At 39.2% G+C, this 19,310-nt stretch overlaps 1 protein-coding gene across 1 annotated transcript in view; it reads right to left on the minus strand.

Moving 5' to 3' along the window:
- MYOM2 (myomesin 2) overlaps window positions 1-10,871 on the minus strand; it is a 76,646-nt gene extending 65,775 nt beyond the window's left edge. Inside the window, exons 1-6 of the mRNA XM_082307724.1 lie at window positions 10,813-10,871; window positions 7,383-7,516; window positions 6,222-6,341; window positions 4,435-4,573; window positions 4,098-4,255; window positions 3,127-3,219 (exon numbers count right to left, since the gene is read on the minus strand). Coding sequence (XP_082163850.1) covers window positions 3,127-3,219; window positions 4,098-4,255; window positions 4,435-4,573; window positions 6,222-6,341; window positions 7,383-7,489 — 617 coding nt within the window. The 5' untranslated portion in view covers window positions 7,490-7,516; window positions 10,813-10,871. The remainder of the gene's footprint in view (window positions 1-3,126; window positions 3,220-4,097; window positions 4,256-4,434; window positions 4,574-6,221; window positions 6,342-7,382; window positions 7,517-10,812) is intronic.
- Between the last annotated feature and the right edge of the window lie 8,439 nt (window positions 10,872-19,310).

Below are 19,310 nucleotides of genomic sequence, written 5' to 3' on the forward strand. Positions count from 1 at the left end.
ACAATGAAACAGGAGAGGGCCCTAATAAAAGACAAAATACTGCCAAACTTTGAGCCTTGTATAGGTGAGACTGTGCAGCCACATCACACTGACAGAGCTCTGGAAAATCAAACTTCCTTCCCTGCTCCTACTACCATCCAGCCCCCATCAGCTCACCTGCCTGCTCACTGAGGGGTGGGGGTCAGGGACACCCCCAGTCAGGAGCACACTGCTGTCCCCTCTGTGCCCCAGCCAACATATCAGGAAATGTAATATAGCCATTCACAGTTGCATAAAGCGAAGTGATTCATTTAAGGAGGCATCACAGTAAACAAACAACAAAAAAACAAAATCTGTTGCTAAACAAGTATCAGTAACTAAGAAATTTAAAATGTTATGATTTTTAATTATTAAAATATACACTAAGGCAGAAAATATTTTGCAGCTATGCTATAAAGCAATAGGGCATCCTCATCTTGACTACCTCTGATATAGAAATCTTTTCTTGTGTTATGTGCCTGTCCATGGTTAAATTACATGGGATAAAGAAATACATTTTAAACAAACCCTCACATTCTCAGACATGTATCAGTCACTTCAACTACTGGTAGCTGTCCCTCAGAGGATTCCTCCCAGTATCCTCTGAATCACCTATCAGAAGTGAGACAAAAGATGAGATGATCCACTACCCCCGTGCAGGCTGGCAATATCTCTTCTCCTATAATTATGAGATGTGCAAGAACTATAATGAAACTCCAAACTCCATTTCTTTACTGCTCAAGGGAGACCTTGAACTCAAGCTCCCAACTGAAGAAGTCTAAAAGGAGCAAGAAAGTAGCACTATATGATAATAATAGTGTTGAATGCATGCAGAAAATGTGGTAAATCGAGCACAGAGCATCATAAAAATATGAGACAGAGAAATGAAAATTATCTGGTTACTGTATAGGCTTATAGGCCCTGAAAGACAGCAAATGGGAGGATGAAATTGTCTCCAGTTACTACTTTAAGATGACAAGGTGACGTTCTGGTTTTGGTGCCTCTAGAATTTTTCCACTGGGATCAAGGAATACTCATAGGAATAAATATCACACTTGCATCAGAAGGAAAAGTTCACTCCCTGAGCTTTACTGAAGTGCTAGAATGAAGCCAAGAAATTCCAAGGCCGTTCTGAGCGGCTGCAGATCAGATGACATGCAGCTCAGCACTTTGGTATGAACAGCTGAGAAGAGCACAGAAGTGGATAGGTAGAAAATCCCAATGGTTCTATTTCCCAGAAAAAAAATAATACTCCAAATATATGTGCACAAAGATATGCATGGAAGATCCAGAGTGAATTGATACATGTTTCTATAAAAACATTAATAATATATATATTTTAACCACCGCCTATATATCCATTGTTTTCAATACAAGAAACACCTAGTATTAGTAATGCAGTATCAAAACATTCTTCTATTTCCTGCATGTTGATTTTCTGCCTTTTTTTTCTGTCTTTTGGGACAGAAAATGACTCTGAACACTCCCAAAGCTGATTGTGGATGGTGTCTACATGACAGATAACTTGCACAGGAAAGAGAAAAAAAGCACCAAGGGGATGTAAGCCATTAGTACCCTTCAGCCTGATGGTTACAGATGCTTATCATGCAGCATCAACACTGATTCCCATTTCTTCAGAAAGCTGTTTACTCCCAAAATGTCACAAAAGGAACCTAGGTACTGCATATCCAGCATCTGGACTCACCAAGCAGCTGCTCATGGACACTAACCAAGGGAAATAAATACAGTCACAGTCACTCATCAGCAGGAAGTCACCAAAGTTTCATCTCCTGACTGTCACTCATACACATTCAGACAAAGGAGAGCATTTTCGATTTTCCCTGCTGCAAGGGAGAGGATTGCACGAGGACAACCTGGTTTTATCTTTTAACCTCCTGCTCTCATCTCCAAAAGTAATGTTGGTGGAAAGAATCAGCTGTGTTGAAACATCTCATGCATACAGAGAGCAGTCAGCAAGTTACCCATAGCCTGGGGGTAGAAGGCTATGAGCATCTCAGAAGTACTCATAAGTACTGCCACTCCTTGAGAAACATCCCTTAAAAAGCAACTACGCAGTGGTTCTTGCTGATAGCTTATGTACAGGGATATGTTTGTCCTATCCTGAACTATGGAAAGGTGAAGAGTTGGGCTGGACTTCATTGCAGGATGACAAAGGCAAGTAGTCCTTCCCAAAAGCAGAAGGAATGATGCATTTATTTTCTGTACTAATGCCACAAGGCTGTGCTCAGGGCTGCTTCCACTGCTGACAGATGGAGACAGGGTAGAAGATGAAATGTTTGGCCAAGTGTTAGCCACAAATATTCCAGCTGTTTCAGCACAGCTGATGCTCATGTTCTGGAGAAATTAAAACAGGGGTTTTGTGTCTCTTCTCTAGATATTAATTTTCTTTTCAAATACCACAGTCATGTCCTCATTTTTCTTCTGGGTTTTTTTTTTTTATTTTTAAAAAATCTTGTACTAAGTCACATGTAACATGCAATATTTCAATTGTTTATGACAGCACAGGATTAGTTTTGGGAAACTGTTCTACCCAAGCATTTTCTATACCACAAGGTTAACATCATTTTGAAAAATAAAATTAATTAGATCAGAACCTTTTAAAAAAAATACATTCCCTTACTTTTTGGAGAACAAAACAATGGAGATCAAAAAGTAAACAGTACCTATCATATAATAAAAAAAATACTGACGATTTGCTATCCTTGCCCTGAACAGCTAAATTTTTGCTTACCTTATAGAGCTTCATCATGGCAAGAACACAAAATACACAGACAATTTTCCACTTTGAATGTTGAGAAGATATAATTCTAATTAAAAAGGAGCTACCATTCTTGCAGCTACTTTCCTCTTCTTTTCTATCTTCTTATAGCTTGCTGGAGTTAAATAGAAATATCTCATTTTTCATTTCATTTTCATGATCTAGTATTCAGCTAGTTATTAAACCTTCTCTAGCCTAAATGTGAGTACTGAGAAGAGTGCTGAATTTAACAACTCTCTTGCAGTCTTTGTGTGAATTTTTAATTGTATTTAATATAAAACACTTTGTGTAGAGTATAAAAAACTGTTGTATTCCCCAGAATAACCTACCTGTTTATATGCAACACATGTACTCCATACTTGCTTTCAATTCTGTACTTTGTTGGATCACTTGCAGGGGTAATCAATTCCTCGTTTTTGTACCTGACAATCAAGAAAAAAAGAACTCATTAATATCAGCTACTATTCACTGCATTAATTTAGTAGATTTTTACATCCAGATACCATTTACTATCATCTGAGCTCTCTCTATAAATCTTCTCTACCTGTATAGAGTATTTTCTAGTATAGATACATATTGGGCCGTGAAGGCAAAGGGGGACCATCATTGCATTAAGAAAGTGGAAAGAGAAGATGTGCACCCAAACCAGAAGAGCAGGCAGTGAAGCAGAAAGAAGATGGCACATGACTTGAACTTTCTGGTCCACCAGCCCTAACACAAGATGGGAAGCAAACTTTGTCTTGTATCACAGTAAAGCACCTCAGCGCAAACAAAGGAAGCAGCAACAGGATTGTACCTCAGGTTAGATCTTCACAGTCCAGCCTGGGGCTCTCACATATACAGGACAGCACTTGTCTGGAGAGGAGGGCAGCTTCAGGGATGTTACACTAATGTCCACCTCAACAGAGGCTGACACAAAGTGAACACGGATACAGCCCATGACAACAATGGTGCTGTGCAAGTTTACCCAAACTTAGCAAGTAGCCTGTGAGTTCTGTGTATTTTGCCATTTGCTGCTTCATCATCAGAGAACTCAACAGCCAGAAAGACTGGAATGCCTTCCACAGCCTGCCTTCTGAAACACTCAAGTTTACTTCTCACACTGCACAAGGCCATTCGGCAAGCTGTCCTCCCACTCCTTCCACTGCAGTATCAACTGCTACAATCCAGCACATCTATGAGGATTATAAAGGGGGTTTAACATAGCCATTATGTATGTGACACATCTGTTATGCCATAACTTCCAAATGAAAAAAGCTTAACAACATTTTTAGAGGGCTAGGAAAGGCTGGTCTCTCACCATTGTACAACAGGGGTGGGAAATCCTTGTACGGTGAAGCAAAGGCTCACAGACATCTTTTCCCAGACAGTGTGAGACCTCAGGCGCACTAGAATTTCAGGAGCTCGACTTATACTTTCCTCAACAGCATGTCTTTCCAGAGCCATATTTTCTTCTACCTATTAAACACAGGAAAAGAAAAGTATCTAGCCCCAGACTCAAATGGGGTAGAAGATGAAATCTTAAATTCACAAAATTGAAAGATGCTAAATCACTGTTGGTATTTGAAACACAGGCCTAAATTTCAGTATATCTTATAATTCTGCTTGGATAGGAACAAAAAGGTTCAGCACTGTACCATCCTTTGTATAGCAAGTTTATCCAGATGTTCTCTAGCACGGTGTCTGGCTGTGTGAATCTCTTTTTCCAAAGCAGACAACTCACTGGCAAACCGGATCCTTTTCTCTTCACTTGCATGAGACTTTTGTTCATGAGTCCTGTAGGACAAGAAAAAATATCAGGTAAGAGTAACCAATATGAAGCTTTAAGGTTGTCACTCATACATGTTAGGCAACTGAGGGCTCTGAAACCATATCAGCAAGATGTAAAATCTAGCTTAGGAATTTTTCTTAGAGTCTATCTGCCTATCTTAATGAGCATGTGAAATGAATATGAATTTTCCTTCATTTTCTTTCCCCCTGTATATGTGGTGCCGTAGCATCAGGTCTTGAAAGCTGGCATGGTCGTGTTGACGTGGTACCCCACAGTCTTAGTCCTCTGGTATCAAGATGAAGAACCTGCCTGACCTCCCTCCGCCCCTAATTTTTCCTCTCATGGACACAAGAAGGCAGAGAAGTGAAGGCATGTTCTGTGCCTGTTCACACCCTCATAAGACTTGGGCCTTGCTTGTGGTGTGCCCTTGGCTCTAGGACCTGGGAAGCTCTGCTAGCTCCATGGGCTGTATGGAGACCATACAGACCAAGGAGTTCACAAGGATTTGATGAACCACTGCATGCAAAAAAGCTGTCCTTGGACAAAGGTGAGCAGGAATTATTATAGAAACTACCAGGAAAAGACAACATTTTGAGAAATTTGTGAGTTGTTCCCTGAAAATCTAACTCCATAGATTTTTTAGAATTCCTAAAAAAAAATCAACTCATAAATGTTTTTAGGAGGAGATAGCTCAAGCTCCTGCATTGATGCTGATTCAGTAAGCAGCCTATGCTACTCTTTGCCTTGCCAACAGGACGAAAGAAAGAAGCTGAATATCAGAAATTTCTAACATGGCTGTCATAGAATATGGCAAGACTCTTAAACCATAACCCCACATGCTGTGAAGCAAATGAGAAGACTTGCATGAAATGCAGTGAACAGTAGATCAAGACATTATTTGTCTGGTATTTTACAAATATTTCTTTGTACCATTTCAATGTACTTTAAATACCAGCCTTGTTCTGCCATTTATTTTTTTATATTGATAAAATTTAAGACAGTTTTAAGAAAATAAATTACAGTGTACAAATTAGTTTGATTTTCCTAGAACATTCTCTTTCTAGGATATATATTTCAAAACAAAGTACCAGAACCATACGGATGTATATGGTTTTCGCAACACATTTTTTACAAACAAGGCAGAATTCATTCTTGTAGTGTAAATTTTCTGTGTCTTTGGTGAAGTCACTGTAAAGCATGGCAGAGCACAAACAGTCAAATTCAGTAACAGGAATATTGCTGTCAGCACATTTACTATAGGACTTCATATCAAGGCTGTAACCGAAACGTGACAGTAAGCCCTCTTGATAAAAAGGAAAGAACTCAAAATGTTTAAATTGATCCAAACCAGAAATTCAGGAATAGTTGAGTAGATCTGTTCAAAAATGAGTTTTAGATCCCAGGCAGATTCTAAATTATTTTGGTTTTAAAGCTGCTTGGGGTCAGAGTGGGGACTGGGGGAAAAACTCTGGGCTGAAATACGAGATGAAAGTGACATTCAGTCATTTAGTGTTCCAGCCAAAACAGATTAGTGAAGAACAGTGACAGAGAAGGCTCCAGTCTTGTCAGCTCTGAAAAGAGCCCTGGCAAAAGTGCAATCCTAAATGGGATCAGAGCCACTACACAGGTCAGATGGGACCAACAGAGCTTTACCTTTTCCTGGATTCTTGTATTGCTTCATGAGCCAAGGTACGTGCCCTCCTGGCACAGAGTCTACATGTTGTTTTTCCCAAGCCAGGTGATTCATAATAAGCAGCCTGTCTGGAAGCAGCCCTTCAAATATAAAAGACATTGTTATAACCCAGCAATTCTGGTCAAACATGAACTCACAAAAGTCAAAGAAATTACCTTAAATGAGATGAATGCCATGACTGAGCACTGTTCAGTGAGAAACCTACTTTGCATTCCTCACTAACTGCTCTAGGGTGCTGATTCTCACTTGTCCTTCAAGGGCTTAATGCCCATCATCTGTCATTGGGGATCATTTGGCATTTTATTTCATTCAGTTCTATTAAATTTATACTTATCTCAGTCTCCAGTCATTCAACTGTTATGATAGCACTTCAGTGAACTATGAGGGTACCAGACTGTCTAATACACAAATGACACAGAATCCCTATAACATTGACTATTTCTAAATATTCCTGCCTTTCTATACTTCACATAAGTTTCTGCATAAACTCTCCTCTTTCATAAGGGAAGCTGGACAAGCTAGACAGCTAGCTAGGTTAGCTAGGCATCTTAATTACTGAGGAGGGAGGACAGTGATTCTTAAGCAACCAAGATTCAAAGCTCCAGGTTTTGAAATACAAAGAACAAACTATCTTGTGGCTAAAACTCTGGTATTTCACATAAGAGGAGCTAAACCTTTATTTAATTTTTAAAAAAGCAAATTGAATGACAATAACTGTAATTAGGAGTAGCCAACTTCAGGAGAAGGAATATCATATCATATGGAAGAATGGGTAAAAAACTGTTTCTATGATTTACAATAAATTTCATGGCAATTTCTCTTAAGTCAGAGTTTCAACTGGAGCCTAAAAGGAAGAATTTCCAACTGGGAGGTAGTAAATAGGACAGATCCTGAGCTAAAACAGCTGTGTAGGTGAGTTGCAACACAGCTAGAAAGTCTAGCTATGCTGCTGGGAGACGATAGACAAGGAGCATCCCAATGGAAGGAAGTGGAAAACTACCTTTCCGAATAAATCACAATTTTAGGGGGTGGAGGGGGAAGCTAAATATCTCGATTCTAAGACCTGATTACCCAAAATAGAAACTTCTCTATGCTCCATATGTGAAATACATGGCACTTACTTTCTTGCTGCATATTCTTCAAGTACATATCTTGTCTGAATGTTGCGATAGGACTGATCAAAGTGCTTGTGCCTTCTCTGGTAAAATGGCACCGCTACTGATGACATACTTCTGTTTGTTACAATCAGCAATTCCTGCAGAGTGTGAAATCACGTTTAGCCATATATTTCAGACACATACATACATACACATATGCGTGTACATGTACAAATGTATAAAATTCCATCAATTTCTGACAAATAGAGCCATCAATGATATACATGGGCACCTCAGGATGTATTTTATCAGCCATGCAGTGAGCCATGGAATCATAGATGATAGAGCTAAAAGAGAATTTGTCAGATCATTTTCCCCTTCTTTGCAGGTGTCATTTAACACCTCCACAGAAATTTCCAGGGATGGAAATTTGACAGCTTTTGGGGCATTTGTAGGTGTTTCAGCTCTCTGCTCTTCAAACCTTTTACTTTGTTCCTTGTTGCAATCTATGCTCACTGTTTCTTGTCCAATTCACCATGACAACAAAAAATAGACCATATTCACCCACTTTTGCAGCAGCCTCTTCAAGATTTTTTTCGCATGTCCTTTCAGCTCTCTTGTTTAAACTAAACGAAGCTGGTTCATCCAATCTTTTCTCATGGGTTATTTTTTCTAGAGAGCATTCTGGTTGCCCTCCTGTGGACTTCCTCCAAAGCACGCCATTGTTTGATCAGTATTTGGACAGAAGGTTCTCAGGAACATTCAGGGAGCTCCCAGAAGCAGTGTGGGTGGGAAGAGCATGTTTACCACTGAGTTGGAGTTAAGCAAATTCCCTACCATGGTGATAAAATAACCCAGAGGTGTCCACATCCCTTTAGTTCATTAGAAATATGATGACAACTTCTTGCAAAAGTGGGGAATGTTACCAGCTGTGTCCTGAGCATTTGCCAGCTTGCGTAACTACTGTCTGCTGAATAAGTCTCATTTACAGTCTCGGTTGAATGTGGGGCTCTTTACTCCTGGGCCAGTTGGCCTGAATGGCAGTGAGGGATTCCAGGGGGCAACTTAACAGCCAACACGCTCACCAAGAGATGGCTGCGCTTCAGTGACAGAGGAAGCCATTTCCCAATACAAAATTTATAAAGCAGCTTGGGCCAAATCCTAAAGTTTTTAATCAGGTAAATTCCTGCAATAATATCTTATTTCGTCCTGAAAGTTAAGGGGAGTGCCCCCATTGTTATACTCCCATGCAGGGCACAGCCTGTCAGCTGCACTCCAGAAGCTGGGGCACAGGCAGAGGCATGGCCTGGGACCCACCTTGGGCCTACCCATGGGAAGTGAAGCAACACTAGCTCATCCAAGGGCCATGTTAAGAGGGTGTCAGGGTCCTGGGGGCAGCAGTGGACCTGACTGGCCCTGCCCAGCCTCCTTCAGGGCTCCTCCAACCCCACTCATGACTTAAGACCCCATTTCAGCCCCCGGGGCCATCAGCCTTGCCCCAGCAACGCTGCAGCAGGGCTGGTCTCCAGCTCCTCACAGCCCAGCCCCACATGGCCCTGCTCAGCCATGGGCCCCACCAAGAAGAACCTGCCCATGATGGAAATCCTCAGACCCACACCAAAAGTATGCATTTGTCACAAAAAGTCCCATAGGTAGGCAGCTTCATGACGCATATAAAATGAAAGCTCAAAGGGATTTGAATAGAAATCTTGTAAACTCATTTAGATACAACATGAGCTCCTCTTACTTAATTTCAAAGGCACTGGTACTGGCCAGTTTTAGGCCATGTTCTGTTTCCTATCAAATACCTGGAGATCTGTGCTTTGGGAACAAAAATGAACAATACTCATGTTAAAATTCAATTAATAACTGTTTCAGGAAAAAAGTGGTTTCTGGTAAAATGAGATCTAGTTCAAAATTAAAGAAATTAAAGAAATTCAGTCACACTTCATTGTCAACTTTCAAATTCCATGTCATTTTTTTGGTTTCATTAATCTTTCCACTGTGTGACAAGTACATGCAATCAATGTATTTTTATAAAATATTGTTGAAAATAGGTTTCTAAATGTTTATTACTTATTCCGAAAGCAATTATGTTTTCTGTCACATAATGGAATTTTTAATAGTATCTCATGTTTCGAAAAATCGTTTTGCAAAATCACCATTTAAGAATTGGAAGCAATGATAAAATTGTTGAAAAATTACAGATATTATCAAGACTTTTGCATGAATATTTAAAGTGTTACTTGTTTATGTTTTTTCTAATTGTATTACTAGCCAGATTGTATATGCAGAAATCATTTTTTACATTTCATTGCAGCAATTTATTCTTGAAAAATGAGAGCTAGATTTCTTATAAAACACATCATATTTTTAGAAGAAGAATGTAAGATGATTCAATGAGAGATTGCAATTCTTAGTTTATCAAGTCACTTCATTTTATGTGTTTGTTTGGCAATTGTGCCTGAACTGTTGTTGTGGTTTAACCCGAGCCGGCAACTAAGCACCACACAGCTGCTCACTCACTCCCCCACCAGTAGAATGGGGGAGAGAATCAGAAGGGTAAAAGAGAGAACACTCATGGGTTGAGAAGAAGGCAGTTCAACAGGTAAAGCAAAAGCTCTGCACGCAAACAAAGCAAAACAAGGAATTCATTCACTGCTTCCCATCAGCAGGCTGGTGTTCAGCCATCTCCAGGAAAGCAGGGCTCCATCACGTGTAACAGTTACTTGGGAAGACGAACGACATCACTCCAAATGTCCCCCCCTTCCTTCTTCTTCCCCCAGTTTTATATGCTGAGCATGACGTCATATGGTATGGAATAGCCCTTTGGTCAGCTGGGGTCAGCTGTCCCAGCTGTGTCCCCTCCCAGCTTCTTGTGCACTCCCAGCCTGCTCGCTGGTGGGGTGGGGTGAGAAGCAGAAAAGGCCTTGACTCTGTGTAAGCACTGCTCAGCAGTAATGAAAACATCCCTGTATTATTAACACTGTTTTCAGCACAAATCCAAAACATAGCCCCTTACTAGCTACCATGAAGAAAATTAACTCTATCCCAGCCAAAATCAGCACAACTGTATAAGATTAAACCCAAATTAATTACCCCCCCCATGTTTTATAGGCTAAGAAATTGAACTTTTAAATGTGGTAAAATACTGTAAATACCATATTTCCAGCATGCAGTATTTACCAACAAAAGGAAATGCTAGTTATTGATTAAGTAGTGTGTCTGATTGATTGTTAGTTTCAGGTATTCAAAAGCTGAGTCAGATGCCCCCAAGTCATGACGTTCTCACATCAGCTAGTTGTACTTTTCCAAGAAAAAGGTCTCTGCAGGAGAAGGCAGTAGGTATATTTAATAGCAGAAACATCTTATTTAAAAAGTTATGAGATCTAAAGAGATGAGTTTTTACAATTTATCACCTGACAGCTGCACCTTCTGCATAACCTGTAGTTACCTTTTCAATCTTTTTTCAAGAGATATGAGAATGACAAGTCACACGTTCAGGAGTGAGAGCTTTAGGCAAAATACCAGACACTGCAAGACAAAAATAAAACAAGTTAACAACATTACTGTGGGACATTAAAGAAATATATTACCACATTTCTAGAGAAATAAGAAAGTTAACATGAGCCGAGTTAGTACAGCACGGTGCAGCACCTTGCAGAGATGCTAGCTTAGTTAGGCGGCCTCATGCAATGCTGAGCTGATATGGACCTATTAACTCATCATATGACACATTGTCTTAGTTACATGAACCCATTTACACAGACCCATGAGCAGCCTTGGTTTCTCCTAGTTTTGGTATCTGTACATGACATTGTGCTATACCTGCAGACATCAAATATTGGTTTTCTTCCTTCTGTCTAACTGTGTGACTATTGTGTATATGACATTTGACTTCCCCCTTAGTTCGTACGTTAACTGGACAGTTAATAGTATAATGTTCCCTCTTTTCTATTTTTAATTAGCCCTTTCACTTAAATGAAGGTGCAAAGGGCAAACCCACAGATTAAGCTGACTCAGCTGTTAAGTGCTACTCATGTTTACATGTGGCCTAGTTAAATAATTCTGTGAATTTATCGACATGCAATTTATGTGTTGCTATGTATATAACTCCCACTGAGATCTGACGTATAAGTGTTGCAGCATAATGCCCATGTGTCTGGATGGATCACAGTCTAGGTTATTTTCATTTTTGAGATAGGAGAAAACACCTTTGCCATTTACAGTTCAGGCTTTTCCACTAAATGGAAAAGTTACATTTTAATTAGCATATCTTGTTCTATTAATCAACATCCAGGGTTCCTCAAAATTTGGGTTCAGATATTTTTCACATTTACCCAAACACCCTTAAAATAGAAAAAAACATAGCCATCCACTCCTAGCCTCCATACAAGCAATTAACTGAGCTTGTTAGCAGCCAGACTCATTTTGCCTTCTGCTAACACAGAGGGGAGCTGCCTGGCAACAATTCCAAATGTAATAATCATCATCAGTTAATTACAATCACGCTTGCAGAGTATGTATTTAATACTTAGTAGTGCTGCAAAGATGAGTATCTGAAGAGCAAAATCACAGCCCCACTGTAAACCCAGCTTCAGCAGAGTCTACAGAGCATGCAGGGTATCTTGAGTTCATAAGAGAAGTTTCTATTGTCTTCCTAGGAACAGTGTGTTGACTGTTTTCCCAGTTTTCCACTGATACACATTTACGTGAGATGTTTGAAATATGTATTAATATTTAGTCAACCTACCACTAACAGAGTTAGACAACATGATGTGCAGGTGACAGCTTAGCCCCACTCAAGTTCTTGATTTAGGTGAACCAAGATTTTATTAATTACTGGGAGTGGCTGGAGACCTAATTATACTGGCATGTCAACTGGTGGACACAACAGCAAGATGCAGGCAGTGGTCTGGCAGAGGCACCGGGGCAAAGAAAACACATTTCCCAACGAGAAATTGAAAACTCAACAAAAAAATGCATAAATAGGTGAAGAGAAAGATAAATTAATTTTCTGGATAATTGTAACAAATTAAAAAGCAAATCCCAAGTCTTATTCACCAGGTTCTACTGGTATGTGACTGCAAGAGTTACAGAGAACTTGCTGAAATATATGGCCCGTTTGTCAAGAGCAACCCTTGAATTTGACCCACACAGATCCTATTAACTTTCCTGGATTTCAAAAAAAAAGACCTAGAGGTACAGGACCAGATGGTCCTAAAACACTTAGTCTCTTATCTGACCTTTACTTCTTTGGTGGAACACAGCACCATTGTACTCCTACATTAGTAGTAGTAGTAGTAGTAGTACTATTACTATTTATTTCTATGACTGTAAATGCTGGGGACATCAGCAGGACCCAAACTGCACTAATCTATGTTCTGTGTGAACCACTCAAAAGACTATTAAACCCAAACAAAATTATTAAGTCAGCCAAAATGTCCTTAAGGATTAATGATATAAAACACAAATTAATTAGACTGTTCAAATCAGTTTACACAAATATACATTTTCACATGCTTAGTAGTGTGTATATAACAATTTATACTTGGTCATGAGTAAAAGGCAAGAGTTCCCAAGCCAAGATATGCATAGTTTCATGCCATAGTAATACTGATCTGAATAGAAAGCAATAATCTAGGACCACGTGACAAGGGGCCACATTCTTGAGCAGAGAAGCCAAGGGTCTGATATAGACATTGTTAGTTTGATAAGTGAGTTAATTTAAGATTTAAAGGACAGGCAGCAAATTCTAGCATGATCATTCACATAGCCTCGGAGAGCAGGCACACAACCAAATAAACTGATGGATGGGATTGACGAATGCCATGGGAAGGAGAACACGGTTGTGCTCACCATAGATAGACAACTGGCATTCCTAGACTCAGGAGGCTCCTGTCATAAGCGATGTACTATACAGCATGTACTTTCTCTGCCTGACCTGTCAATGCTATACCATGCAACATGTACTTTCTTTGCTCATCTCTGTCCTTGTCCATCTGCAGAAGTGCCAAAAACAATTTTGGGGTTCTTGCCAGCCCTCAAGTAGCCTATCCTCCTCATTCTGGCTGAAAGATCAGCACATCCTGCTCCTACGCGAATAGCCTCATTCATGATCTTCCTCTGTATCACATCTTTCTTAAATGTCTTTGACCATTTGTATTGACTTGAGGGTTTGTCCTGTTTTTCCCATGACGTAGGCATCGTTTCCTCTACCTGTCTGTAGTTCTGCTTGTTGTTCTCCACATTGTTCAAAGTTAAGTGTTTTTAGGAAGCCTTGTTTTGCCAGTTTATACTTCCATGATACATTAAAGCCCATGATATTTAGCTGATAAAATATATTTAATTCCATACCACCTATATACCACAATGAAAGATAAAAGGGAAAAAAAAAGAAAAAAAAAAAAAAACACCTTCTAGTCATCAGTTGCTTCTAACGACCAGTTTAAAGAATTATCATATTGCCTCACGAAACTTGTGGTCCTTTCCAGATGGTTATGTCAATTCTGTAGAAATTGCAGTAGATAATAACATAAGAACATTTTCCCCCAGGAAACTTACTTTGGTGGAAATCTTGTAAAACCAGCATGAATGATTATGCAGCTCATAGACACCACAGTTTAAATCAGAATGGAATGTAGAGGGTCTAGTAACATCTTCCCCATTTCGGTAATAAACTTTTAAAATGCTATTATTTCTCTCCAGTCTTTTATCTCTGTGTACGTGTGTGTATTTAAATCTTACACAGAAAATTATGTTCTGTGTATGAAAAAGGATGAACTTAAAAAAACACAAAATCTACTGTCATTTTAAGATGCTTCTGTCTTTCCCATTGAAGAGTTTTTTCCTTCTGCATAATAAGAACTCAGTTTTAATCTTTTTGACAACAGAATACAAATGCTTCTGAAATTAAAAAAGTATATGGAATTCCCATTTGCTTAAACTATATGGAATTCCAGACATCATTACTCAGCAAGCTTTGAGATTCCTTGCCTTTTCTTTTCTGACATCTTTAGCTACATCATAGCTGGTCTTAGTTTTATTGATCATACCTCCTTTGTATAGGAATAGCATTACCCTAGTTTCACAAATTGGTTTTAAACAGAAATCTTGTGGACAACAGGTTCAATCTGGTTCAAATCATCCCTAGAAGTAGACGCATCACTCTTCTCATTAAACCTAAAAACGGAGTTCTCTTATCAATTTCTAGTCATCTGAATGTCCAGCAAAGCAACACTTTCAAGCAGCTGATGATGCTGGCCATCACAGATGGGTCTATTCTTTATTAATAATTTCATGTATTTTGAATGAGTAGACTTTTAACATTTCACTACATCAAGTGATTCTGCTTACAAAGACATACAGGTAGAGTAAGCAGTTTAATGCAATCATTTGTCTATAGCATATGTATTATTAGTTAGAATGCACACCTTGACCTTGTAATAGTCCCTGATTGGTTTTCTTCACCCTCCAGCCATAACAGTTAGTGAGGAGGCAATTTGGAATATACCATGGGTGGTCATGGTCATGGTCATAGCCACAGTCATTGATGGAGTTAATCACCAGCTATGCTCTGCAGCAAATAGGTAAGAGGCAGAGTCATAGTTACCCTTCCTTCAAGGGAGGTCTTTATTGTGGAGGGGAGCACCAGTTCTTGCATTGTTGGGAGTCTAAAAAATGTAATTTGGGTTTTTCTATGACTCTCATGGTGGAAGGGAGTGGAATCCCCCAGTTTGACTTCTTTTGCCATACCCTTGTTACAAGCTAAACTGCATAAAGTCCAGAGAGAGTACTTCTGTAGTCTCAGGAATTCATGCTCTTACATGACTGGGAATTAAATTAGGCTGAATTTGGCCACATTGACTTGAAATCTTGCCATCCTAACACTCCAAATGCACAAAGATTCAGAACTTGTTCCCATAAAATTTTAAGATTTCCCTTCATTTGGTGTGTACTACATCCCTTCAACTGGACAGCAAGGACGGTGAGAAAATGAGCTAGTGAAAGTCAGTCACTTCCCATCATCCCAACCTTCATTATCCTTCATTACGATACTTTCATTGGCTCACAGGTATTATCAACACACAGGCATAGTTTCAAGAGCATGAACATGATTTCCCAAGACTCTATCAGTGGTATTTAGCTGGAATTTCCAAGTAGCACAGAACACATCACGTAGCCTACAGCAATACAGACACCAGAAATGTGTCTTCTGAAGACATGTACTTGAAAGTATGGTAGCCAAAAAATAAAAGTAGAATTTTTTTGTCCCAGCTACATCCTGTTCTTCAGCATGCCAAATAGTTTTGCCAGCTACTGTAGGATTTTATGCTTAATTATTTATGCACATACTTCAGATAAATCATGTTTTGTCTCTTTATACAGTATAAGAACACAAGAAAGTGGCATTGCCAATATATGTGCAATTGGAGAAGCACATATACCAATAGAGCTACGGATTGGTATAATGTAGTTCTTTACATGCAGAAAGAAACAGAGAAAATGTAATACACAATAAAATCAAACTGACTATGCACAGAATAAAACAATTCTACTTCACTTTTTTGTTTGTCTTTTCACAAATCAATCTGTGTCCTGCTTATGGCTTGTTTTCCCCGAGGAAGGTACTTTATTTTTTTACAGAAAAGCACCCACCACCTTCCCACAAACACTCCCATTTGTTCTGAACAAGAAAAACCTAGATGAAAAATGGACTTACCGAGAGATATAGAAAAATTGCAAAGCAGAGAGGAAGACCAGCCTTTCCCAGCTTAGTAAACTCTGTCTGAGGAAAACAAAAATAATTCCCCTCTCTAAAGGCTACTGCCCCTTCACTCCCATTTAAGGGCAGATGCAATGCTATATTTAGAACTAACCAAGTGATTCTCCCAAAACTGAGGTCAGCCTAATAGGCAATAAGGGTGTGATATAAAGGCAGAAGGAAAGCCCTACCCCATACACAGTTTTATACTGTATTTTAATAAAAAATAGACCTCATTCCTAAAAAACGCAGTTGTTTATGTTAAAAGTGGGGTTTCTTTTCCCAGCAACACGAAGCACATGGGAAACAGTTTAATGTCAGAAAACAGTTTAAACTTTTTATTTAGAAATGATTGAAGTTTAATTATAATCAGTAACTTAGAAGACCAGTGAGGAGACATAAGCTCCAGAATCTTATTAGTAGAGACATGAGATTCTCTTGGTGCCTCAGGCTGTAAAACAATCCTCCCCATTGCCTCTTTAAGAGCTCCCTGGATTTGAGAACAAGGCTGCAATATCTGAAGGCATAGCAACTATATAAAAAGCCCATTAACATGGATTTAAAGAAAGTCCAGTTCCTACTCACTATTTCCATATCCATAATATCACCAGTCAACCTGAGAGACATTTCTCTGTGTCTTGTAGGTAAAGTAGGAGGAATTAATACACACAGAGGCATACGCAGGCAGAGGAACAAACACAGCCAAAGTACTCGATTCTGTGAGACCCTGATGGTCCCTGATTACTACCAACTAAAATGGAGGTTTGGTGCCTGTAGGGCTCCTAGATTTCTATCCAGAAGGTCCAAGGCACCGCTGTCGTGGCTCTGACACATCCAGACGCAGTGGCATAGCAGCACTTGCTCTGCAGAGCTGGTGAGCGTGGGCTCAGTCACTCTGCCCCATTACGGTTGTGTGCAACACCGTAGGGATTTGTCCTGTGACATAAGCCCATATGAGAGAAGGGAAGGGGAGGGAAGGGGAGGGAAGGCAAGGCAAGGCAAGGGTAGGAACTCTGACAAGGCACTGTGACAAGTATGAGGAAATAATTACATTCCTGTTATTCTGCCTGGAAAAAAGAACAACATGTCTGGGAAAACCTGGCTATATGGCAGACTTAATCACACCTCATGACTTGGCCCATAATGACTCAAATATCCAGTGAGTCAGCAACATACAGTAAGTAGGGAATTCATTGATATTCAATGTATTTGAAAATAAGAAGATCTATTTTCAATTTACTTGTACAGGAATGGGATCAAGACCAAAGTCACTAAGTGACAATTAAGATCTTTCAGTACTCTGTATAAGAAAATTTGATACATGAACAATGCTCTTTTAAGTCATGCTTTCTTCTTATGCATATATGTACAGGAAGCAGAGCAAGATGTGGAAAAGCCTTTAACCAATGGCTTCTAATCGCATCCACAGTATTCATCCAAGTTCCCTAAATAGCTCTGCTAAGGATCTTTCCCACTTTCTTATTGTTTAGGACTACCATTTGCTTGACACAGACTTTCCCCTTCCTCCCATCGATCTTAAATTATAACTCAGTCTGACAGAATTAGATCTACAGAAACAGACACAGTGGAATGAGTGCACATGCACTAAGCATAGATGTTGCTTCAGAAGCAGCTGTCAAAGTAATTATCATGTAATAATCCAGAGCAAACCCACTTTACTTACACAGCTCCTTCTCTTCTCTCCTACTGCATTTTCCTGTGGGAGGTAAGAGGCTGGTTTTCAGGAAAACTTTAAAGTTCTCATTACACTTTCCACTTTCAATTTCTTGTTCTATATTTATTATCTTTAAAAAAATGGAGGAACGTAGAGCCTGCTCTGTCTGCCTTTACGCTTGAGCTCTCTTCTATTTTAAGTTCTTTCTTCAGGGTGTGGTGAAAGTATATCCTGAGGGCTGTGGGGAACATGCCATAGGCAAGAACCAGCCATGCAGTGGGGTCAGTCCCAGATTGTCTCCAGGTAAGTCAATAAATAAATAAATATCAAAAGATATTTGTAAATATCTTCATAGATATTCACAAAATAGTATAGAAGGGAAAACTGCAATATGGTGTTATTCAGTGGTGTTGAAATTTAGGCAGCAGAACACATACCATCCAAAAATTATCCAGCATTTTAATCATAAAATAATTTACATTATGTTCTCAGACTTCCTCCCTGACACTGAAGGCATCTTCCCCTGATCCCTCCACTTCCCAAATAGAAGTTCTTCCCTAAGTGATGCTTTTTTAAAGCAGAGATTTAGCAGGGTATCAAAAGGATTATTCAAGCACTTAAAACTGAGCATGTGCTAAAATCCTTTAGTGAATGTGGTATTTTAGAATTACCTCTCTATCTGATACTAGTCCCTTGATGTGTGTTGTTTAATTGATACAGGCTTCAGTAATGTCTCAACTACTCCCATAAAGGAGAAGACCGAGACCTGAAATGGAGCTCAGAAAAAGATGCATTAGCTTTGTAGCTACTGGAGGAAACATCAAAACAGTAATGAAATGAAATGTAATGGTATTAGAATGTTTTTAGCCTGTAAGAGTGCCTTAATAGTGGCCTTGTGATTTTAGCTTTCTCCATTTCCAAGAAAACCTAATGTATCTTTGTATGGAAGCTTCTGAAGTCTGACTTTGTTAATATGTTAGCTCTTGATTTCTTCTTCATATTCTTATATGAAGAATTTCTTAGCTCTAGTTAATATGTTAGCTCTTGATTTCTTCTTCATATTCTAATATGAAGAATTTCTTCATATTCTTCAAATATGCTTTTAGCATATTTGTAGTTTATATCTTTGCAGCAGTCCTAATTATTCACAAAGCCCTATGGTAAGGTTTCCAAAGCCGTGCTAGAACAATGGATACTGTGCACTGGTGATCACAGAGCAGTCTCTTGGATTTCCTTTACAGCTGCCCAGGTCCTAGCATCTCCCCTGGCATTACAAATGAAAGACATGCATGCAAATTCAACCATATGAAAAATAAATCATGCTCTTTCCTCAGGTACTGCAGTTACTGCCTTCGGTCAGAAGGTCAGGATTGCCAAGTGCGGGGTCCATATATGTACCAAATAGAATGTGTCTTATTCAAAAGACAATACCGCCACCTGAAAGACTTAATTAAAAAAAAAAAAATTGGATGCAGTGCACCTGCTTATGAAGATTAGCTAACAAGAGAGGAGT

Source organism: Platalea leucorodia (assembly GCF_965183815.1).
Source record: "Platalea leucorodia genome assembly, chromosome: 3".
Lineage (NCBI taxonomy): Eukaryota > Metazoa > Chordata > Aves > Pelecaniformes > Threskiornithidae > Platalea > Platalea leucorodia.